Source organism: Protomyctophum parallelum, assembly GCF_964188405.1.
Source record: "Protomyctophum parallelum genome assembly, chromosome: 1".
Lineage (NCBI taxonomy): Eukaryota > Metazoa > Chordata > Actinopteri > Myctophiformes > Myctophidae > Protomyctophum > Protomyctophum parallelum.
The window spans coordinates 24,385,892-24,410,975 of NC_139697.1; the positions used below are offsets into that span (position 1 = coordinate 24,385,892).

Below are 25,084 nucleotides of genomic sequence, written 5' to 3' on the forward strand. Positions count from 1 at the left end.
TGCGCACGTGTTTGTGTGTGTCTCAGTCTGTAATTTCTTGCCTGCTGCACTTATTGTAGCACAGCTGTTACTTACAACCCACTCTGTCTCTCTATCTCTGCTGTTACAATATCTCCCAGCTCTCATGACACTCTTGCTCCCGTTCTCTCTCGCACGCACGCACACATGCACGCACACATTCACACATGCACACAGACACTCTCGTGCACCCACTCACTCAGTTAGTCGCTCGCTCACTTTTACTGACTTTTGCCCTCCACCCTCCCAGTGGCACACACACCCTCTCCTCCGTCTCTCTCTCTCCCTCCCCCGTCTCTCTCTCCCCCCTCTCACTCTGTTTCTCCGCTCCACCTCCTCTAGAACACATTGCTCTGCTTACAGCTACACCAGCGTGTAGTCAAGCAGAGTGTGGCTGCATGGTGCTGCTCTGCTGGTTGACACACAGGCTTTAGAGGAGAGGGGAACCTTCTCCCTCAGTCTCATCTCCCCCTTCTCCCTGTGTGGTGGACCACTTTCTCCACGAGAAGAGAAGAGAAGAGAAGAGAAGAGAAGAGAAGAGAAGAGAAGAGAAGAGAAGAGAAGAGAAGAGAAGAGAAGAGAAGGTTTGTCAAGACAACTTGCTTGATTATACTTTTGTGCATTCACAACAACGTGTCACAGCTATCACAAATAGGTCAGGCTTAAGAGGGAAATTAGGAGGTGAAGGCACACATAAATTATCCGTTGTCTATTCGCCACACAGCTAAAAAAAAACTTTCTGCCAGGGAGCAGGTTGGAGTGATTTGAAGAACAGGAGCTGGAGGAGGAAGAGGAGGAGAAGAAGAAGACCGAAAAGTCACGGGGAGGAAGGAAGGAAGCCTTCCCGCTCGAGCACTTTGTCTCCGTGGGAACGGCGCGGTGCTGGAGGAGAGTAGCCGGCCGGTGAGCCGCCACGCGCGCTACTACCCATGTGGCAGGAGGCGCTGCGGACGCGCGGACGCTACCTGCTGGAGAAGGGCGATGGGGGAGAGGCGGGCGAGGGGCCCGAGAGCCCCGTGGCGGACACCTGCGGGGGCACCCCGGGGGGTCCTCACGGCGAGCCGTACGCGGAGGGCGAGAAGCCCCAGGACTGGCTCTACGAGTCCTACTACCGGATGAGTCAGCAGCATCCTCTCATCGTGTTCCTGCTGCTCATCGTCATGGGAGCGTGTCTCGCTCTGCTGGCCGTCTTCTTCGCTTCGGGACTGGTGAGTCCTACCGTGTGTGTGTGTGTGTGTGTGTGTGCGTGTGTGTGTGTCTGTGTGTGTGTGTGTGTGTGTGTGTGTGTGTGTGTGTGTGTGTGTGTGTGTGTGTGCATGTGTGCGTGCGTGTGTGCGTGTGCGTGTGAGAGATTATTATTTTTGTTAACCACTGTGTGTCTGTGAATGCACCGAAGCAGGCAATTTTGTGATTGTGTTCAAGTGTGCACGTGCGTGTGTGCATGCATGTGCGTGCGTGCGTGCGTCCGTGGGCACACAGAGGGGGGGAACTTGTGCTACTGTTTTCAAAGTGCTTTTGTTTAAGCAGGAGAGCGAGAGGAAGGAAGGCGAATAATGGCCGAACATGTGAGTGAGAGGTCGAGATGGAGAGTGGCTGTGTGTGTAGTTATGTAGGTGACAACACGAGGGGGTGTGAAGTGCCACTCCACATAGTTTAATTGCCCCTTTGTGTGCATCGTGCTTAAATTCAGAGTGCCTCCACCGTCAGAGCAAGGCTGTCAATGCATTTTAGTATTGCTCTGAGTTGAGCTCTGTAATGCCCTCGGACCCCTTTTCCACCGGGTTCCCTCTGTCGCTATGTTACGCCGGTCCATGGGTAGTTTTGAAGTGGCTTGTTCAGTGAGCCGTGGCTGCTTTACACAAAGAAGAATAGACGGATATTTTTGGAGCAGGAGAGAGAGAGAGAGAGAGAGAGAGAGAGAGAGAGAGAGAGAGAGAGAGAGAGCGGGTGGGTGGGGGGGATTGTGTTGTTGTAAGTGTTTCAGCTTTATCAGTGCGCTTGCAGAAACCCAAGCAAAGCATGTCTAATACAACTGTTTTATCTTATTCCACCCATCAGGGCTTAGACTTTAACGCCTCCACCCACGCGCGCGGGTGTGTGTGTGTGTGTGTGTGTGTGTGTGTGTGTGTGTGTGTGTGCGTGTGTGCGTGTGTGTGTGTGTGTGTGTGTGTGTGTGTGTGTCTGTCTGCGTGTGTGCGTGACGTTGTGGTTGTGTGTTTGGGTGTGTTTGTCTCATATCAGGAAGTCTCTCATTTCCTACTGATGCTTATCTTATATTTTATGAAAAAAACTAATCATTTTGCTCTCTTATGTGGTCACAAAGCTTTATTGTTGATTCAGATTGTGTGTGTGTGTGTGTGTGTGTGTGTGTGTGTGTGTGTGTGTGTGTGTGTGTGTGTGTGTGTGTGTGTGTGTGTGTGTGTGTGTGCGTGCGTGCGCGTGCACACGCGCGTGTGTGTGTGTGTGTGTGCGTGCGCGTATACAGTACATGACCATCTCGCAGTCAACCAATTACATGCCTACAGTATGTTAGATAATGACATTTGCACAGTTTAATTGAGATCCATTGTACGTTGTCATTGTGATGGATACATTGGAAATCTTTGAATTAGACTGAATAGAAAAGCCATTCATCTCTATGATTGGCTTACATCACTTAACATGTCAGTTAAACAGCAAGAAACATGTTTTATTTCTCTGTGTCTCATATCTCACCCTGGTACTTTCTATAATGTAATATGTAATATGTGTGTGTGTGTGTGTGTGTGTGTGTGTGACTGTGTGTGTGTGACTGTGTGTGTGTGTGTGATTCTGGATCTGGAGCTAATCTCGCAAACTGCTGAACGAATCAGCGGTACGCACGCTGCCAGTAGGACAAATATTTTTCCAATCTGTCAACTATGTCATGATTGTAAACGCAGACCTACCGTTCTTCTGGAGTACAATATGAAGGAGTGGCTCGTGAGGTCCGTTCATACGCAAGTCCTTCTGTCGGCTAAAGATACGGGTCCGTGCGAAGTCACTGACTATATATCTTTAGTTTAGAGCTACAAGCTCTGCGCTTCTTTCATACATTGATAATTGTATAATAATGCATTCCTCAGACAAACATATAAGTCACACATTGATTGTAATACCGTTATTAGTGCTGTGATAATGGGTACTGCACTGGGCACTCTAACAACAAGGTACAGTACAACAACCTGTCTACCCCAGGGGTCTTCAATGTTTTTATAGTCTACCCCAGGGGTCTTCAATGTTTTTATAGTCTACCCCAGGGTCTTCAATGTTTTTATAGTCTACACCAGGGTCTTCAATGTTTTTATAGTCTACACCAGGGTCTTCAATGTTTTTATAGTCTACACCAGGGGTCTTCAATGTTTTTATAGTCTACCCCAGGGTCTTCAATGTTTTTATAGTCTACCCCAGGGGTCTTCAATGTTTTTATAGTCTACCCCAGGGTCTTCAATGTTTTTATAGTCTACACCAGGGTCTTCAATGTTTTTATAGTCTACACCAGGGTCTTCAATGTTTTTATAGTCTACACCAGGGTCTTCAATGTTTTTATAGTCTACCCCAGGGGTCTTCAATGTTTTTATAGTCTACACCAGGGTCTTCAATGTTTTTATAGTCTACACCAGGGGTCTTCAATGTTTTTATAGTCTACACCAGGGTCTTCAATGTTTTTATAGTCTACCCCAGGGGTCTTCAATGTTTTTATAGTCTACACCAGGGTCTTCAATGTTTTTATAGTCTACCCCAGGGTCTTCAATGTTTTTATAGTCTACACCAGGGTCTTCAATGTTTTTATAGTCTACACCAGGGTCTTCAATGTTTTTATAGTCTACACCAGGGTCTTCAGTGTTTTTATAGTCTACACCAGGGTCTTCAGTGTTTTTATAGTCTACACCAGGGTCTTCAATGTTTTTATAGTCTACACCAGGGTCTTCAGTGTTTTTATAGTCTACACCAGGGTCTTCAATGTTTTTATAGTCTACACCAGGGGTCTTCAGTGTTTTTATAGTCTACACCAGGGTCTTCAATGTTTTTATAGTCTACACCAGGGTCTTCAATGTTTTTATAGTCTACACCAGGGGTCTTCAATGTTTTTATAGTCTACACCAGGGGTCTTCAGTGTTTTTATAGTCTACACCAGGGTCTTCAATGTTTTTATAGTCTACACCAGGGTCTTCAGTGTTTTTATAGTCTACACCAGGGTCTTCAATGTTTTTATAGTCTACACCAGGGTCTTCAGTGTTTTTATAGTCTACACCAGGGTCTTCAATGTTTTTATAGTCTACACCAGGGTCTTCAATGTTTTTATAGTCTACACCAGGGTCTTCAATGTTTTTATAGTCTACACCAGGGTCTTCAGTGTTTTTATAGTCTACACCAGGGTCTTCAATGTTTTTATAGTCTACACCAGGGTCTTCAGTGTTTTTATAGTCTACCCCAGGGTCTTCAATGTTTTTTATAGTCTACACCAGGGTCTTCAATGTTTTTATAGTCTACACCAGGGTCTTCAATGTTTTTATAGTCTACACCAGGGTCTTCAATGTTTTTATAGTCTACACCAGGGGTCTTCAATGTTTTTATAGTCTACACCAGGGGTCTTCAATGTTTTTATAGTCTACACCAGGGTCTTCAATGTTTTTATAGTCTACCCCAGGGTCTTCAATGTTTTTATAGTCTACCCCAGGGTCTTCAATGTTTTTATAGTCTACACCAGGGTCTTCAATGTTTTTATAGTCTACACCAGGGTCTTCAATGTTTTTATAGTCTACACCAGGGTCTTCAATGTTTTTATAGTCTACACCAGGGGTCTTCAATGTTTTTATAGTCTACCCCAGGGTCTTCAATGTTTTTATAGTCTACACCAGGGTCTTCAATGTTTTTATAGTCTACACCAGGGTCTTCAATGTTTATCAGGCCAAGGACCCTTTACCCGAGAGAGAGAGAGATGAAGCAGGGACCCCCCCAGTGCATGTTGGATTCACGTTAAATGTGTGTTTTCAGTCTTTTAATGACTTAAACTTTTTTTTGTGCGATATGAACATTGAGATTACTAAATCACAGTAATCTTTAATCATATTCCATTATATGCAAGTGTGTGTGTGCGCGCCTGTTTAGCTGGTGCTCGTTGACGCTTGTTAAAGTCAAGACAATTATGTTTATGCACAGTGAAATAGGTCTACATCTAGTCTAAGGTAGCATATATACCTGTATAGACATATATTATACTGCTCATTACTGTACACAAATGTAGTATATATAATATACATAATTCTTAGTATTTAAGCACAAAATGCATTTTGAGAACCCACAAATGTATTGTGATCATTCTACTATTGTGGCCCCCGGACTAATCTAGTTGAATACCCCTGTTGTACAGTATACATTATACTTTATACAGCATAGTCAAAATAAGCTCCAGACTGCAGCTTTAAAGTGAAAATCCAATGCTTGTGTCTGCTGGCATCCTCCAGTGTCTCTGCCGTGGTTAGGAAATAACCAGCTGAGAGCCTCATCATCACACAGTGGTGAAATCCTTCCCCGGAGAGCACTGCACAACACACATTGGGACTGTTGGACTCCATTTGTCTTGACTGAGAGGAACAATCAACAAGCTAGATAACAGATATTCCATGATAGAAGAAGAGCTCTTTTAGTATCATCAGTTTTGTTTAAGGAAAAGTAATTACCTCACGCTCATCATCTGAAATATCAAAAATTCACGTTATGGGCTATCTTAAACAAATTTTTTCACATTTAGCAAATGTAAAGACCTTGAGCCGTTACAGAGGATTCTTTGACTTTGCTCTCAGGCGTTGTCTCCTAGAATGTAGTCCACTGGAAGGATCATTTGCTGATACACTGTCCACCCCGTTTGTTTTTCTCAGCTTAAAAATGGATTAAAAATAGACACATTGTGAATTTGTAGATTTTTCACTTTTAGAAATGGATGAAGAGTTATTTGACTACCGGTATTTTTCACCTACAGTATAGTGAGGGACGGCAGGTATGGCAAATGGTAAAATAATAAGTCATCATTTAATTTGGTTAACTATACAATAACATAATCTCTGTCAAAAAATAGGAATAACAAAGAAAATCCAGGTATCACTGGATTTGGGTTTAGCACTCCATTGCTGCTGCGCAACCACTTTTTCCTCATTTAACAGAATCCGGACACAGTTGTCAATTGATCTCAAATTGTGTCCCAGAGCACAAACGGGTGGGGTGTGTATTCCCGACTTGTATCGTTACTACTTGCATGGCCCCGAGTGTACCAGTGCCCTTTGTCTAATTTCAACACAAGTGTACACAGTACAGTTGTTTTTTTGAGTGGTGCAACCACTCCCTTACGGAGCTGGCTGGGTAGCTGGCTGGGTGGGTCTGAGCACGAAAATAGCATGGTTGTTTTTCACCACCTGTGCGCAACCTAACACACACACAAACACACACGCACATAATTAACTGTATATATGATGATTTCGGGTGTGGCAGTACAGTACAGCAGTGGTTCCCAAAGTGGGGTCCGGGGACCCCCAGGGGTCCTTGAGGGAGTTCCAGGGGGTCCCCAGCTAAATGATAGTTTGGAACCAAATGGACGCTTATGGGTCTGTAACTCTGAGAGTGTACAAATAGAACCAAATTGACCCGAATTAACATTGATTTTACAATATAAATTGAGAGTCCCAGAGATAGAAATGCCATTAAGTGGGGGTCCGTAGACTAATGCATGTCAAACTGGGGGTCCTTGAAATTAAACTGGTTGAGAAACACTGCTAGAGCCGTAAAAATCTTCTCTTATGGGGGTCCCTGGCATGTCTTTTCAAATGGGGGTCCGCGGGGCTAATTAGTGTCAATTTGGGGGTACTTGACAGGAAAACGTTTGGGAACCACTGCAGTACAGTGACAGTACAGTACAGTAGAGGGACACACACGGTAACTCTGTCATTTCTCAACCGTTTCGGACGCAGGCCGGCTCGCCGGAACCGGGCCGGCACCCTGGCAGTGGTCCTGTGGGTCTGGAACTTCCTTGGCCCCCCTGGGGACCCCCACATGGAGTTGCACCACTCACTTCACACTGGTGTGATTATTATTATAATTTTTTTTACTTTCAAGGATGCACATAACTCTGATAGTGTACGGGATGGGTCCATTTGGTTCCATTTGAGCTACAGACATGTGGGTCCATTTGGAACCCCCTCGAGGAACCCTGACGGCACTATATGGACCCCACTTTCAGAACCTCTGCAGTACAGTGTGCCCTTTAGCCCGATTGAGCGGCATGTCATTGTCATGCATGCATAAAGGGTGCACCCAGAGACAGCTTATTGATAATTGATGATTTCCATATCTAGCCCGATAGCAGAGTGAGAAATATACGACTTCAACAGGCTTCCAAACATGATGAAGTGTGTATCCCGGGTCATGAGTCATGATTGGGTATACTCAAATGATAACTAGATATGCTGAGTATCTCAAATGTTGTGCTGTGAGAATGTATAAGTTTTCAGCTTCTAGCCCATTGCCTTTTGATCACCTTCACGGGGCTGTTTTTTTTTCTTCTCTTTGCTGATATAAAATTTGTACTTGATTCTGTGAAGACTGTGCATGAATTAATGTAAGCAGAAATAAACATATGGCGTGTATGCATATTTGAAAACTAATTAAAGCTACAGCTTAATCTCCCATTTCAGCGATGGAAATGATTACCGGTACCTCTTTCTTTCTCTCTCTCTCCGTCTGTTTATATCTCTTATATCCACTGCTGGTTTCGCTCTGTCTCTGCTCAGCTGCCAGTATAATGGGGCGGATAAGCCAGGCTCGAGCGAGGAGGGACATAATTGTTGTGGATGACAATGTGGTCCATTAGGGCAGGCAGACGGGGTCCCCCCCCCCCCCGTCTCTCGGTCACGTCCAGGAAATGGCTTTGAATGGGCTTTATAGGGTTTATGGGTTTAAATGGGTTACAACCAGAAATGTGCAAAGTGCACGGTATTGTCAGGGGAGGGGGGGGGGGGGTGAAAGTGCGCAAAGAGCAGTTGATTCAAGGGAAAAGTGAATGAATGTAGTGAATTTGTGTGTGTGCTTGTATGTAATCTAATTATCTAATCACTAATTTACATGTGCGCATGTGTGAAACTTGCATGATGTACACTTAGTTTTGCACAGCGGTGAGTATTGTACTCGAGTACTATTGTGTCGAGTACACATTTTGAACTTGTGAAATTGGATATTCTGCACAATGAGCCTACTTTTAACCTGGTACTTTAAGTGTATTTTGATGCCGATACTTTTGTACTTACAGAGTATACTGTATCTACATTGATTGCAGTATTGCAGCTTTTACTTTAGTAAAACAAGTAGGCCTACGTACTTCTTCCTTCTTCCATCAAGTCTCAGACTGGAAAATAGCCAATCAACAGCCTCACAGTGCACACTGTGAGCTTGTAGATCAGCATTTTTTTTGATTGATTGATTGAAATATTTATTAACAGTTTGCAGAATTACAGTACATTTCAAGCACAAACCCAATACAAAGACTGTTAACTGTGAGTGGACGACCCAATTAATAAGCATTACACTTGTTTACAACAGGGTCCACCATGTTCAATTCATCAAAACATTTAGAGACGTACAAATAGACACTTCTATATAGTTAAAGAACAGAACAGGAATTCATCATAAAGGAGGTAAAAAGGGAAAAGATACATATACAGTGAGGGGAAAAAAGGGGGGGGGGGGCGGTGGGGGGGGGGGATTCAGATTTTACGGGGGGCAGTTTCGAATTGCAGCCATCCGTAGGTGCCCTTTGAGAGTGGTTTTGAAGGAGTCAAGGGATTCACATGTCTTAATGACTGTTGGTAGGGCGTTCCACATTTTGGTGGCATAGGAGCGAAAATAATTTAGTCCCTTGTTTGTGCCGAATCTGGGTTGTACATGGTTTGTTGTCCTTCTGGTGTTGTGGGTGTGGACTTCGTTTACACTAAGGGACTGATCGTTATTTATCAAAGGTTGGTATGGTGCAAAAAAAGGGGGGGGTCATTAAACTATTTTTTGAGCCTGAGGGGGGGATATGTTTATTTTTATTTTGGCTTGGGGGAGGTTGTACAACTTTATTTTGATGAATTTTGTATTTAAAAAAGGTTTTGATTATTTTGTTTTTCATAGTGTTTTACTCCTATCTATATAAAGTTTACCCTGTGTGGCGAGTGTACTTGGTATCTTCCATGTGTGCGCAACTGCGCATACAAATAGAACAGATCTACAAGCTAACAACGTGTTGCTTGGTGACACGTTGTTAGCTGATGTAGTTTGCCCCGTCTGACTTGTAGCCACTGCAAAACAGCGCGGGACAGATTGATTCTGCGTTCATAACATTTCCAGTAGTGGTGTGAGGTGTCTCGGTGAAACCCAGCTCTGGAAATATCCTCTTTAATGAAACTGCGGGTGCTACCCCCATCTAATAGGCACCTGGCTACTTGGCTTTGCGTTGGTGCATCTATCCTTAATGGTAGCTGTCTGCAGTAATACTATTGTCAGAGTTGCTTGCTACACTACTAACTGCATCTGCAACACTGTGGTCAGCCTGTCTGTCGTTACCGTGGTCGGCGCGTCTATCATGCGCTGTATATTGACTGGCTGTTTGGTTGCAAACTGTTTTGTGGTGTCTGCGCCCGCACTCTTCACAGTGAATGCCCTGCGTTCTACAATTACGCGCGACATGCAGCCTGCCTAGCATTTTAATGGCATTGTCATAATTCTGGTCTGATAAAGCCAATCCCGCGACTACATAGCCGCTCTGCCACTTAAGAATACTCACTTTAAATATGTGAATTTATCATGTCGTGTTTTTGTCTATTGCTGTCTCAAATTGACTCCCAAAGCTTTGCCATTGACTCGTACATCTCCAGTGAACTTCTCCATGGTCAGTTTAGGCAGTTTGACGGTAGGGCTGGTCTAAACGCATGCAGCTGTCATGTGCAACTTTGCGCACTCGCATTGCAATGGTCGATTGTTGGTGTGTGCGTCACAGTAGCCTACTTGTGTTTTGTCCGCGGTGCCATGTACTTTTGTCTGCGTATGTGGTTGTAATAGATTAAAGAAAGAGTTACACTATTCGGTGGTGCCTGGCTGGCTAATTGAGCCAAGCAGGCAGTTGAACGTTGGTGTTGCGCAAATTGTGCTTTTCTCTATGGAGTATGACGCTGTAGTATTATGGTATGCGACTGCGTGACATATTTATTTAGCATTCATTCATTTTCATCATCCTGGGCTTGGGCACAGAGGCGAGGCGTGCCCACTGCCTTGGCAGCTTGGCTATAGAATGACTTTACGCACGAGGCTCACCTCAAAAATAGCCAATCTAAGCTCACAAATTTGTGTCGCGTCATCAGCATGTTGTTGTGAGCTTGTAGGTTTACATATGCTATATTTAAATATTTAGTTGGAAGAATGCAATGGCATATCATCAGTGTTGAGTGTTGACCATAATGTAATGACGGATATGGAACCAAATGAACCCCAGACGGCCGCCGCCTAATAAACGATCAGCGTTTACTTTATGCTGCTATACTGTTGGTGTGAATATAAAATAAATATAGTCTATGGTGTTTGGGGGGGGGGGGGGGTCATATATATTCTTCCAGTCCCTGAGGGGGGGTCCCGAAAAAATATTTGGAGGCTGGGGGGGGGATGAGGAAAAATAAAAAAATGAAATCACATCTGCACCACCCCCCCCTGGTGGATAAATAACGATCAGTCCCTAAGGAAGTATTTAGACAGGTACATGGGTATCTTGGTCGTGTATCGAATCTTGTGGACCAAACCCATTGCAAGATGCTGAACTCTGTCGTCGACCCTAAGCCATTCCAGCCTGTCAAAGTGGGCAGGGGTGAGGTGGGTTCGGGGGGTGAGGCCAAGTAGGAGCCTGACCAGTTTGTTTTGGGAGGTCTGGAGCCTTGTTTTAAGGGCCTTTGAGGTGCTGTGGTACCAAGAGGTGCATGCATAGACAAAGTATTACTGAGCTTGTAGATCTTTTTAGCAGATTTATACATTTTTAACTGGAAATTGGATATTCTGCACAATGAGCCTACCTTTAACCTGGTACTTTTGTACTTACAGAGTATACTGTATCTACATTGATTGCAGTATCGCAGCTTTTACTTTAGTAAAACAAGTCTCACACGGGAAAATAGCCAATCAACAGCCTCACAGTGCACACTGTGAGCTTGTATAGATCAGCATTTCAGTGCGAGACATCGAGTGCGCCAACTATAGGTACAGTATATAATCCAAGCGTCATTATCCCGGGCCCTGATAAACCTCCCGCCGTGTGAACAACCTACCAGGGTCTTCATCACCAGGTCCGTGTGGACCTCGGCATTATTGCAGTCATGCTCATTTGTGTGAGTTTGCAGACTTGTTAACGTCCTAATTGGGATTCAGTGTGTGCTCCGAGCTGACTGGACGCTTCCCCTGTGTTGGGTCCCCAGGGTTGGTCCAGCCAGGCTCTGAATAACACCATTAACACTGCTACAGACAGGAGTGTGAGTTGTACAGTACTGTTGCAGAGCGGTACAAGGTTTAAATAAATCTATTTCATATGGTTTTCAGATTTTGTATAGCTCGTTATACCAGTTGGTTTCCAAACTGTTTCATGTCAAGGACCCCCATTTGAAAAGATATTCCAGGGACCCCCGTAAGAGAAGATTTTTACGGCTCTAGCAGTGATTCTCAACCCGTTTAATATCAGGCATTTCAGGCGTTTACTGACATCTAAGATTGTACAAATGGAACCAAACGGACCTGTTAGGATAAAGGCACCTTGGATAAAGGCGCTATATAAATGCACCATTTACCATTTTGGTTCCAAACTATCATTTAGCTGGAACCACTACACTTTATACCATTCCGCGTTATACCATACCACAAGGTTCTGTGTCCGTAGCAACAAATGGCTCCATAGGTGACAGTGAAGTGTGTGTGTGTGTGTGTGTGTGTGTGTGTGTGTGTGGGGGGGGGGGGGGGGGGGGGGCATACATACATGTAGGCCATACATGGCCTACATGTACTTGTGCACGAATAGATTTAACCAATATTTATTGTAGAATCAGAATACAACTGTGCATATGATATATTATCTTGGCATTCGGCTCTGCTGCAATTTTCTCCCTGCTCGGCACAATTAAACACCATCATTAAACATAAAGAGCAGGGAGATAGATAATCATATACAATAACAAACCCCCCCATGGGGAACAGCTATCACAGAGCCCGCCGGTGGCGCTGGGGTGGCGGTGGGAGCAAACATTGCATAACAACCAGGAACCATATGCACAAGGAAGGCAGGATGAAGCATGCATCCGCCCAATTGGTCAGCTGACTGCCACATCAGCGATGTGGGTCTTGCAAAAACACTGTATACACCCACATAGTAATGCAGCATATTAACCCCTCGAATACATTTATTTTCCCTTGAGCATATAGCATGAACCTGCTCAAGTATACCTGACTGAACTAACTCCGCAAGCTATACGTATCATTTACGTCACCATCAACAGCCAATAAGGGACCACCATTCTTACCCCGGCATACGTGTACATACAAACATACCCAGCCGATCACAAAACATACGTTGGTTACGTCATCAGCCAATCCCTGATTGGCCGACGGACAACACCGACATACGCAGCCGATTACAGTACTTGCACGCTCTACTTGCGCAAGTTTTAGGGTTAAGAACCACTGTTTTAGAGGCATGTATGGAAAGAACTGTATAGAACCTCTAGAGCAAGGAGAACCACTTTCAGTTCCTTGTACGGTACACCCCCTTTCACTTCCTTATAGAACCATTGTCATTTCCTTATAGAATCTTTTTCAGTTCCTTCATCATTATCATACCCGGAAAGTTATACGGGAACGCATCCAAATGGAAAAGTCCTATCTGGTTGCATTAAACAACGTTAAACAACTCACCTTGCCACTCGATTTGCCACTCTATGCATGCACATACCCTCTATAGCAGGGGTCCTCAACTAGAAATGATGAAGGTCCACAATTATTTTTTGAATAAGACCGAGGTCCGGTCCCATGCGCGGCGTCCTTCGGAGAGCGGGGCTCTATGCCCGTTTAGTAGGGTCAAGCCAAGCTTATACAAATCAGATCCCCTTCCACCCAACCAATAATGGGGTGCAGAGTGCAGGCCCGGAGTGGAACTCCAAATCAGGCCGGGAGTTATACGCCCTGGCGCATAGCGCGCGCGCCAGAATTTTGGAGGCCCTTGGGGGACATTTTGGGGGCCTTTGCAGCAATTTCACATGAGAAATGTACCATCTGATGTTATTTATATTATTAACTAAAAAAAAGAATTAAAAAAAAGTTTTTTTTTTTTTTTTTGGTGGTCCGCAAAGAGGTGGTCCGTGGTCCGGTCGCGGACCGCGGTCCGCCAGTTGAATACCCCTGCTCTATAGAACCACTGTCTTATAGAGTCTTTTTCAGTTCCTTATCCAACGTTTTTCATCCATATTGGGATGGAAAGGTTCCCAGTTCGATCGCCAGCTCCTCCTGGCTGCGTGTGTCCACATGAGCCTTGACAAAAAGGTTCTACCATTTACCACCCTTGGATCATACAACCTTAAAAAATGAGACAATTGAGCCACATTTAAAGGATCCGAGTCTATTTTACTGAATAAAGTGTGGTCCTTATACGGAGACTTGCCACGGCCCACGAGTCACAAACAAATCCAGAGAGAGAAGAATGAGACAATTCAGGAGTCCCGAGTTGGTGTTGTCACTGCACTCTCGCATCGAAGATGGCCTTGCAATGGTGCTATTCAGCAGTCAGATCAATGTGATTCAACCTTACTTCAAAAGTAGTTCAGATGGTTCATAGTACGCCTCGTGTTTTTTAATAGTTCTAAAATAATAATAAATAACTGCTAATAATTGCTAACGTCCTAATTGGGATTCAGTGTGTGCTCCGAGCTGACTGGACGCTTCCCCTGTGTTGGGTCCCCAGGGTTGGTCCAGCCAGGCTCTGAATAACACCATTAACACTGCTACAGACAGGAGTGTGAGTTGTACTGTTGCAGAGCGGTACAAGGTTGAAATAAATCTATTTTATATGGTTTATCCGTTTATATGGTTTTCAGATTTTGTATAGCTCGTTTACTGACATCTAAGATTGTACAGATGGAACCAAACGGACCCGTTAGGATAAAGGCACCTTGGATAAAGGCGCTATATAAATGCACCATTTACCATTAATCGGTTTTGGACAGCCTCACACAAAAGCATAAAAAGTAGCAGATCCACAAGCTCTTTTATTATTGGAATCCTGACAAGTAACAATTTTGGACATATGAGGTTTCCATACGACAGAGTAAATTACGATGCAGACGAAGCTGCCTGAGGTCACATGTTGCACGCACGCACCCACACACACACACACACACACACACACACACACACACACACACACACACACACGCACAGGTCAGGGACAGGTTAGAGTTGAGGATGAAGGTGTCAGGGACATTTAAGTGAAAGTGACATTAAGTGACATGTGCAGCTGTTCCACCCACAGTTAGCTGCAATAATTTAACATGTCAAAGACGGCAGGATCACATCTGTGATTCCACTCCTTACACATATGAAACATGTCTCTGATAATGCACATGTGAGCCGTATGTTTCAAAACGTTCACAATTTTGGTCAGACTCCAAAAACTATACTTTCTCCCATATTGGAATTTCTCTTTATCATCATCATGTCATCCACTTACATGGGAAAATGGGAAACATCAAGTATTTTTCTCTCAGAAACCGTCGGAGCTACAGTCACAACACTTTGAGGGGAGGTTCATAATTATTGAAATTAATGTAATGAATAATTACATCATTGCGACTGTCCATAGTTTCTGTGGTGCATGTCAAACATGGGGGCCTTCATACTTTACAAATGGGGGTCTGTGGGCTAATAACTGTAAATGTTGCGGTCCTTGCCATGAACATATTTCCCTACCATGCATTTTACGAATACTTTCATGTTATAGTGCTGTTTTTATTCATTAAAACACACGTATATATTATACAAGTTAAAATTAACGGCAATTAAATATATTATACTGGAGAAAGTGTGCGATACAAGCTTTGATTGAATTTTGAAACATCTCAGTGACACTGATCATCCTCTGTATCGCTTTTTTAACCTCATGCCATCTGGACAAAGATACAGAACCTTGCCATGGAAAGGCAAGCCTCCCCTCAGCCATCGCGGCATTAAACAAACTGCTACGATAGGATGGTTCTGTATACATCGTACATGTATGTTAGGATGGTTCTGTATACATCGTACATGTATGATAGGATGGTTCTGTATACATCGTACATGTATGATAGGATGGTTCTGTACACATCGTACATGTATGATAGGATGGTTCCAGTGTTTCCTGCAGGAAAAGGCCTTGGCATGGTGCTGGGCGCGGCGGGACCTTCTGGCGTGCGGCCTATGGCCGCGTGGCGAAAAATTTGATTAATGAATTAATTAATTTGATGAATAAATTAATTAATTTGTATTATTGCTCTTGTATTGCTATTGGAGACACTGGGGGGACACTGGGGGACACTGGGGAGGCACTGCAGGGGCACTGGGGAGACACTGGGGGGACACTGGGGAGGCACTGCAGGGGCACTGGGGAGGCACTGGGGGGGCACTGGGGAGGCACTGGGGAGACACTGGGGAGGCACTGGGGAGGCACTGGGGAGACATGGGGAGGCACTGGGGGGACACTGGGGGGACACTGGGCAGGCACTGGGGAGGCATTGGGAAGACACTGGGGAGGCACTGGGGGGCACTGGGGAGACACTGGGGAGGCACTGGGGAGACACTGGGGAGGCACTGGGGGGGCACTGGGGAGACACTGGGGAGGCACTGGGGAGGCACTGGGGGGATGGGCAGGCACTGGGGAGGCATTGGGAAGACACTGGGGAGGCACTGGGGAGGCACTGGGGGGGCACTGGGGAGGCACTGGGGAGACACTGGGGAGGCACTGGGGAGACATGGGGAGGCACTGGGGGGACACTGGGCAGGCACTGGGGAGGCATTGGGAAGACACTGGGGAGGCACTGGGGAGACATGGGGAAGCACTGGGGAGGCACTGGGAAGGCACTGGGGAGGCATTGGGAAGACACTGGGGAGGCACTGGGGAGGCACTGGGGGGGCACTGGGGAGGCACTGGGGAGACATTGGGGAGAAACTGCAGCCACTGGGGAGACATTGGGGAGGCAGTGGGGAGGCACTCAGGGGGACACTGGGGAGCCACTGGGCAGACACTGGGGAGGCACTTGGCGGAAACTGGGCAGACACTGGTGTGTCACTGGGGGAGGCACTGGGGAGGTACTGGACATTTCATATCACACACACTATGATTCACTATCCCCCTTTTTTTTTTAAGCTTGGCATGGCGCGATTTATTTCAAGCATGGCGCAGCGCCATGCCAACAACATTGTGCAGGAAACCCTGGGTTCTTATGTGATGTGTTGTTTTTGATGTGTGTGTTTGAAGTACAGACTGTGAAGACAAATATCCTTCGGGACAATAAAGTTTATTATTATTATTATCTCTGTGCTGAGAACATGTCGTTCTCCACACTTTGGAGAATGTCCTTAGCACAGAGTTGTGGTTGTAGTCACTTATAACTGTGAGACTGAGTGTAAAGTAGGACTGAGAGTTGTAATTGTTCACTACGTTCTTAAACTGCATTTAAGGCCCGGACGGTTAGATCAACCGTCTAGGCACCTAGGCTGCCAAGCCAGCCGGGCGGTGTGCCGCAGGTTCGACTCCCGAGCCCGATGGCCTTTGCCGCGTGTCCCCCCCCCCCCCCCCCCCCCATCTTTCTCCCCCTTTCCTGTCTGACTACTGTTCCCTATCAATCAATCAATCCCAATACCATTACCAATCATTTTACTTGTAATAACAGAGTATTTATACATTGCAGTATATTGATACTTTTACATATTGTGGGTACAAAGTTAGTGGTCAAAGTTAGTGTTTAAGCAATCTGAGAATACCATCGTCAAATATTCGGGAAAACAGCGCCTCGTGTTTAAGTGGCGTCATGTGGTGAGAGAGAGAGAGAGAGAGAGAGAGAGAGAGAGAGCTTCTACAGATTCACAGAGAGAGAGAGATGCTGAGCAAGAGAGAGGGAGAGATACAGACAGGGAGTGTGTTGACAAGTTGTTATTGCTGACTTTGACAGTGAGAGAAGAACAGAAGTGACACTGTGGCACATTCTCTGGGCTCAGACTATCTGTCTACCAATTTGTGTGCTGTCTGGTCTCTCTCTCTCTCGTTCTGTGTGTGTGTGTGTGTGTGTGTGTGTGTGTGTGTGTGTGTGTGTGTGTGTGTGTGTGTGTGTGTGTGTGTGTGTGTGTGTGTGTGTGTGTGTGTGTGTGTGTGTGTGTGTGTGTGTGTGTGTGTGTGTGTGTGTGTGTGTGTGTGTGTGATTCTGGATCTGGTGCACGTACGAGTGTGAGTGAGACTTTTTGAAAAATGTGTCTGTGGGTTTTTATAAATATTGAACGAATGAAAAATATCACCAAGAGAATAGGAATCAGAATCAATCTTTATTGTCACATCACATTCCAAGTAAGGTGGGTGAAAAACCTGGTTGTGTCTAAAGGCTCATCATTGCAGTGAAAAGGACAGAGGAAAGAGAGGAGCATAGAGTGCATAATATGACCAATGTGAGTGCATATTAATAAATAAAAGGTCATACTGAAGGTTTGTACGAATGGAAATAAAGTCTACATGAATCAGTTCGGTCTTTGCGTCAGACTTGGCTCTTGTTCAGCAGTCTAATCGCTGAACAGTAGAAGCTGTTCAGAAGTCTGGTAGTACGGCTCCCGATGCTCCTGTAACGCTTGCCTGGCCGTGGGTGCGGCAGCAGGCTTGAACAGGCTGTGGCTGGGGTGGTAAATGTCCCTGATGATACTTGTCGCCTTAGCCACGCAACGTTTCTCATATATTTCCTGGAGGGGGGGAAGCTCCCGTCCCACAATGCGCTGCGCTGTTCGCGCCACTCTCTGCAGTGATCTGTGCGTTCTGCGGCAGTACAGTTTCCAAACCAGGCGGTGGTTCCGCCTTGACAGAATACTTTCTATGGTGCTGCTGTAGAACGCTCTGAGGATGCGTGGGCTCACTCAGAACTTCTTCAGGTGGCGGAGGCTTTTTTCACCACTTTTGTGTTGTGGTGTGTGTGGCCCACTTCAGGTCCTTCGAGATACTGTATGTAATCCCCAGGAATTTGAGAAGTCGCTGACCTGTTCCACCGATTGGTGCGTGCTCTCTCTCCTGCTTCCTTAAAATCCACGACCAGCTGTGTGCCAACGAGCAGTGTGCCAACCTCAGCAGGTTCTTTTTCCCATTTCCTGAGAAGTAACAGGTTTGGACATTACATTTACTCTCCTCTCCTCTCCTCTCCAGGATATGGAAGACCACCTGGCATTTGTGATCACGGTCCCCGCCACCCTCTTCCTCTTCCTGTCCATCTTCATCCTGGTCTGCATCGAATCCATCTTCAAGAGGATGCTTCGCCTCTTCTCTCTCCTTATATGGGCCTGCCTGGTCGCCATGGGATACCTCTTCATGTTCTCCGGAGGAATACTATGTCCCTGGGACCAGGTGTGTACACGTGTGTGTGTGTGTGTTTGGGGGGGGGGGGGGGGGGGAAGGGGTGCCGACATCAACAGACAGATGTATTACTTTACAGTTCTCTGACTCATTCACATTCTGCGCACGCACGCACGCACGCGCAGCACACGCACGGCTCATCAGTGCCTCGGTCCTATACTTTCTCCTGTTAGCGGCTTGTCTCTCTCTATTAATCACAGCACATTTTCCTCCGTCTTCCTGCTGTTCTCTCATCCCTCTTGTCTCTCTCCCCACCTCCTCTCTCTCTCTCCCTCTCTCCCCCCTCCCTTCCTTCCGTCCGTCCGTCTCTCATTGGCTGCCTCGACTCCCGTGTGGAGCAGGGATATTTTTATCCGGGCCCACCTGTGAGACTGTTATCAGTCTGTGTTATTAATCGCCTCCCTTTGCTCCCGGGCTTAATAGTCCCCCATCTCCCCTGACATGATATATCTGGATCCATCCATCCATCCGTCCGTCCGTCCGTCCGTCCATCAATCCATCCATCCATCCATCCATCCATCCATCCATCCATCCATTTATTAACAAGTTTGTTAACAGCACAGGTAGTACAGTCAAAGGTGTGGTCCATTGTACCTAATTCATTAGTAATACATATAATACGTATGTACTAAAATGCAATACATATTGGTAAAAACATCAAAATGTATAAAAAATATATATAATTTTTTAGGGATATCCCGATCACGTTTTTTTGCTCCCGATACGATTCTGATCATTTGATTTTGAGCATCTGCCGATACCAATTTTCCCCGATCCGATATTAATTTTTTATAGAACACGTTTATGTCATATCCCAAAGACAATATCCAGTCTAATATCATGATATGGATATAATATTGATACTAGGGATGTCCCAGTCACGATTGTTGGCTCCCGATCCGATGGTTTGAAAATGACGTGATCGCCCCACGATTTCCGATCACCCGATCCGATCAGGACAACCCTATTATTTGTATTGGCATTTATTTCACCTTGATTAGACCAGTTTAGTCCCACATGGCCACGGTAGGCCATCAGTACACGTAGTCTGGGCTACACAAGACATACTCAATACGTGAGTTTAGTCTTCATGATGCACACACATAGACTACAGGGCAGGCCCTGATCATCCATAGTGCACCGGGGCACCAGCCAATGAGGGCACAACATGATATGGGAACTTTTGACCATTTGAAGCACCCGTAGTAGTGTTTTTGGCAACCGTAACCGTAACCGCAAAGTCATTATCCGCCCGTTATCCAACCGCATCAGCCTATTCATAATAACCTCACCATCCGTGGTTACCCACGGTTACCCGCGGCTAAATCTGCCATCCGCAGGTCTCTACTGGCCTGGGACGCCACAATGGAAATATATGAGTTCATAACTCATAACCCAACTCACCCGTTATCCAACCGCATTCATTATATCATCCTATTTATATTAACTGCACCATCCGGGGCGGCGCTGGCTCAGGAGTAGAGTGGCTGGATGGTAACCGCAAGGTTGCCAGTTCGAACCGGGGCTCCCCCAGAGTCAGTGTCGAAGTGTCCTTGAGCAAGACACTGAACTAGGCATGTAACGATTCACTCAACTCACGATACGATTCATGTAACGATTCACTCAACTCACGATACGATTCGTATCACGATATGAGTTTCACAATACGATTTTTCACGATATTACAAAATATATATATTTTAAAGAAAAATTACTGTTTTTTAAATTTTATATAATTAACTTCCCCCCTGAGATTTTTTATTTAACTACATTGCAAAAGAAGTAGCATTACTTTTGACAGTGCAGAAACATAATTGCCTTCCTTGATGAGCATCAACGACCATCATCACCTGGGCACAGTCACAGACACACAGCTCCCCTCTACAGTGCTCTACTACTGAAAGTATAATTTCTCTCCAAAAGCACTTGAATATGATGGAATATGACTAAAGCTCACATTTCACATCACACTTGTATAAAATGTTTTATTTCAATGAATCGATTCATATGGTCGGGATTAATATAGATATATATCGATATACGATATATCGTTACATGCCTACACTGAACCCCTAACTGCTCCTGATGTGCTGGTTGGTGCCTTGCATGGTTTTCGCCGCCATCGGTGTGTGAATGTGTGTGTGAATGGGTGAATGTAATGCACCATCTATAAAGCGCCTTGGATAAAGGCGCTATATAAATGCACCATTTACCATCCGCCATCTTTCCCGTACTTGGTACAGCACTGTACTCCGTCACAGGGTTAATACGGGGCCTCCTTCACGGAATCTCCAATCTGTCTTGTCAATTTCAGTAAATATAGCTGTCAACCACAAACTGAACAGTGTAGCAATTATAAATGTATAATTCCACTTTGCACGTATGTGACATCACGCCTAATAATGGCGTGGCATGCCAGTGTCCCTCTCAAATCTGCAGCTATGAATAGTAAGTTTTCTATCTATGCATTTTTGTGAATAAAGCCCACAAGCGTTCAGTGGTGAAGTTGCACTATACAGGAGCCAGCCTGAACACAATGTGTCCCAGTGTGTGGTGGTGGTGATGGTCATTCCATGGCTTTATAAATAAACAGAGTAACCTTAAAATGGCAGCCAGAGGGGAGAGAGGCCATGTAGGATAGGGGCTAATATGGTCCCTCTTTCCGAGCAGCTGTCTAGAGCCTGGCTCCGGGGACAGCCAGGCACATTAAGATTCACTGCGTGCTGCAGAGTGGCCGGCTATAGCGGTACCGGACCAGGTGACACACCTGAAATTGGAACTGCCACTCTCTATTCCCTTAACCTGCGAAACAATGGGAGGCCCATGTAATTGACCTATCCTCCATATTTGGAAAGCGGGTGATGGGGGGGGGGGGGTTAAGGAGTCATGAGCAGAATCCACAAATCCAGGGGATCGATCTACAGTATCTGTGTTGTAAAAAGCAAAACGTAGGAACTTTATAGCCGAGGTAGAATTTTAAGCGTGCAACATGATTATGAAAAAATATTGATTTGAAATAAAATACTTATAGCGGAAATTGCACATCCACAAACATCCATACAATGCATCACAGTGTGATGCGTTTTGAGCTTGTAGATCGCTAGTTTTGCTATTCTTTGTTGTACGTCAAAGTATAACATATTGCTTGTGGATTCCACAAGCCCTAGGGATTCTAGAGCCTTTCCTTTTTTTTCTTTTTTTTAATGTGCTTGATTATTTGAATAATTGAAAAAGTTGAATCATTGCTAAAATAATCAATAGTTGCAAGAGCCCTATACATAATGAGGTTTTGGAGGAATCCATCCATCGTGTTAGCATCCTGCCCTGTTTCCCCTCGCGACTGAAGCCTGGCAGTGGCATCATCATCATCATCATCATCATCATCATCATCATCATCATCACCAGCAGCATCATCTCTTTCCATTTTTGTCACCCCTAGCGCTTCTCTATTTTAGGATCATGGACTGTCGTGTTTTCCTGAATCGGGCAGCATCATCACCTCAGCAAACTAAAGCGCCATAGCCCTGCAGTATTTCTGACCCAGCATTTATTTTTGGTCCCAAAATATGCTTCTTTTTGGATAATGTTTTAACCCATTTTGGGTGGGAACCCCTTTTGGTGTTTTAATTTAAAGCATTATGTTATACTTTAGCTACTGAAAAATAGCAGATTTACAAGCTCATAGTGCACCACCGAGTGGCGCGCTACGAGCTTGTAGGTCTGCTATTTTTGAAAAGTCGTTAAAATGTGGTGCAAATCATTGAATATATATTTCAGAGCGAACATTTTTAACTAAAATATTTGCTTCTGGGGGGTCCCTGGAACTACATATTTTGAGATGGGGGTCGGTGGCCCAATAGAGATAATTCTGGGGGTCCTTGACATGAAAAAGGTTGAGCACCACTGACATAGAAACATAGGCTTTTCAGAAGAAGCCGTTAGGAGGCTAACCACTTTCACCTGGTATTCTTATTTTGGACTTATTATGGATCTAACAAGGTGTTGCGATATGTCAATGTGATGCTGAGCTTGTTGATTTATTAAAAAGAAAAAACATTGTATTTAGTGGTATACTGCTTCACTTTCTGGCCAAAAAGTACCGTTTATACGTGTGGTGGGGGGCTCAGAGTGCTTCCACTAAGGAAAGTAGGCTTTCTAATGACACAACCCGCCTTTGTTTTGGTGAGTAGCAAAAACGTTATTTTTATTTACTCTAAAGATGAGAGGCTCGTCTGCATTCATGCGAGCCCCGGAAGTCGAGAGTAACATAGTTCTAAATGAAACGCATTAGAGCTATGGACCAGAGCTAGGTTAGGGTGACGGTTTGAGATATCGGACCAATGGTATGTCTAACCAAAAGCATGCACCCTATTTTAGTTAATTACCAACATTTCCACATGGCTGTCTTTATCAGTGTATCTACTATACAAACATTTGGACTGATTTTTAAAGATTGATTGTGGCTTTTCAGCTCACATGTTCAGATTTGTGTGACTCGGGCATGTCCAGCTCTGACAAAACATCAAAAGATATATTTAAATGGTAACGGGGGTGTGTTGAACACCCTGTTGTACATTGCAGTTCCTTACATTGTGGAACGTTTAGACGAATCTCCCAGCTCCAGGTCACTTAGGTGGCTGTGTTGGCACCAAAGTTGTGGAACAAACTCTGGGATAAAAGCTTCACCCACCCTAATACCAAAGCTACAGTATGAATTTATTGCAAATATGGCAGCCGAATCTTCTATTTTATTAATGGTTTATGCCAGTGAAATGCCACCTGGTGGAGTAAATAGATAGATTCAAATGTATCTAACTAGTATCTAATATAATAAATACAACTACTAATCCTCTTGCTTTAGTCTAGGATATAGCCTTTTTTTTCCTTCAGACAGCAATAGCCATACACTCCCAAACATATCCCAACACTGTAGCTAGGTCAAAGCCAGCATATCCCCAGGGACTACAGATAAAATGTAGCTTTGGCTAACTCTGGCCCATTTACATTGAGGTGAAAACTGACATGTTGATTAATGAGCTTTGTCCCTGTCAAATAAATACATAAATAAATAAACACTAGCTAGGTCAAAGCCAGCATATCCCAACACTGTAGATAGGTCAAAGCCAGCATAAGGTAAAAGTCAGCATATCCCAAAACTGTAGCTAGGTCAAAGCCAGCCAATGCCAACCTCCATCCACTTCTATATCTGGGCCATTCAAACTGTTTCTCCTACTATAGCAGGCATAAAGGCCAGTAAGTACGCAGATGGCACTGCATTGAGGGCACTGTATTCTTCTATATTTTAATCTTGACTTGCGGCCATAGTACCAGCATCGCACAAAGTGTGTTTACGTTTTGTTGTCTCTCCCTCAATTCTTAGGACAATTATTTTCTTCTTTTTCTACCTCATCTCACTTGGAAGTGGCCCTCTCCTCTGTGGGTGGTCGATACAGGGGACAGGTGGTCGGCAGTCAGCTCAAGCTCCCCGCGCCCACACGCTGTGCTGTCTGCCATGTGTTTCCCCTCCACAGGTATGCTAGGTAGGCCCTTGCACACCTGTGGAGGGGAAACACATTGACAATGAAGCATGTTGGATGATGCTCAGTCATTCCCCTTGGCTCCGAGGCCCAGGACAGTCCATTTATATGCATGGCCACAGTCCACTTAAGCCCCATATGGGAAGCTTCCCATAGCCAGTTACACAGTTGTTCGGAGGTCGATAAATCAATAGAGACTAAATCAAACTACAATTTCAATGTTGATTCCTTTACAGGGGACCTACAGCCTATATAATCAGCTGAATTTGTAATTTTCATCCATACATCATACTATAATTCTAACAATGTCTGACATTCTGTCAGAAACACCCCCGTATCTCCTCATTGCCTGCACCAATCACTCCCACTTTTCACACAGGCATTGACCATATGCCGCGTGTGTGTGTGTGTGTGTGTGTGTGTGTGTTGCATCCTTTGGCCATCTTCTCCTACTAAACCACACCATTTGCACACATCTCACCATGCACAACACCAACAGCTAGCCTGTCCACACCTCAACCACTACTTTGCATTCATATTCATGTCATATTTACAGTACTATACCCATTTATATGAAATAATCCAACCGCACATCTCCCCGCAAATCACGTGTCACCAGTGTCACCAGTGAAATGCATGTTGGGACGGACACAGATTAATACTGGGACACAGTTTCCGGCGCAACATTCCCCTTGCATTCTCCAACGCACTTCCCCTTTTTCACACGGCCCCCAGGCAGGCATCAGACCTATGCATCAGACCCACACGAGGAAAACAACTCGGGCCCATAGTACAGCTACTCTTGCGTCAGTCGACATAACTTCTT

The 25,084-nt window shown here is 45.0% G+C and overlaps 1 protein-coding gene across 1 annotated transcript in view; it reads left to right on the forward strand.

Moving 5' to 3' along the window:
* Window positions 1-455: 455 nt before the first annotated feature.
* adcy2b (adenylate cyclase 2b (brain)) overlaps window positions 456-25,084 on the forward strand; it is a 96,800-nt gene continuing 72,171 nt past the window's right edge. Inside the window, exons 1-3 of the mRNA XM_083777117.1 lie at window positions 456-602; window positions 765-1,226; window positions 18,515-18,712. Of these exons, the coding sequence (XP_083633243.1) occupies window positions 948-1,226; window positions 18,515-18,712 (477 nt within the window). The 5' untranslated portion in view covers window positions 456-602; window positions 765-947. The remainder of the gene's footprint in view (window positions 603-764; window positions 1,227-18,514; window positions 18,713-25,084) is intronic.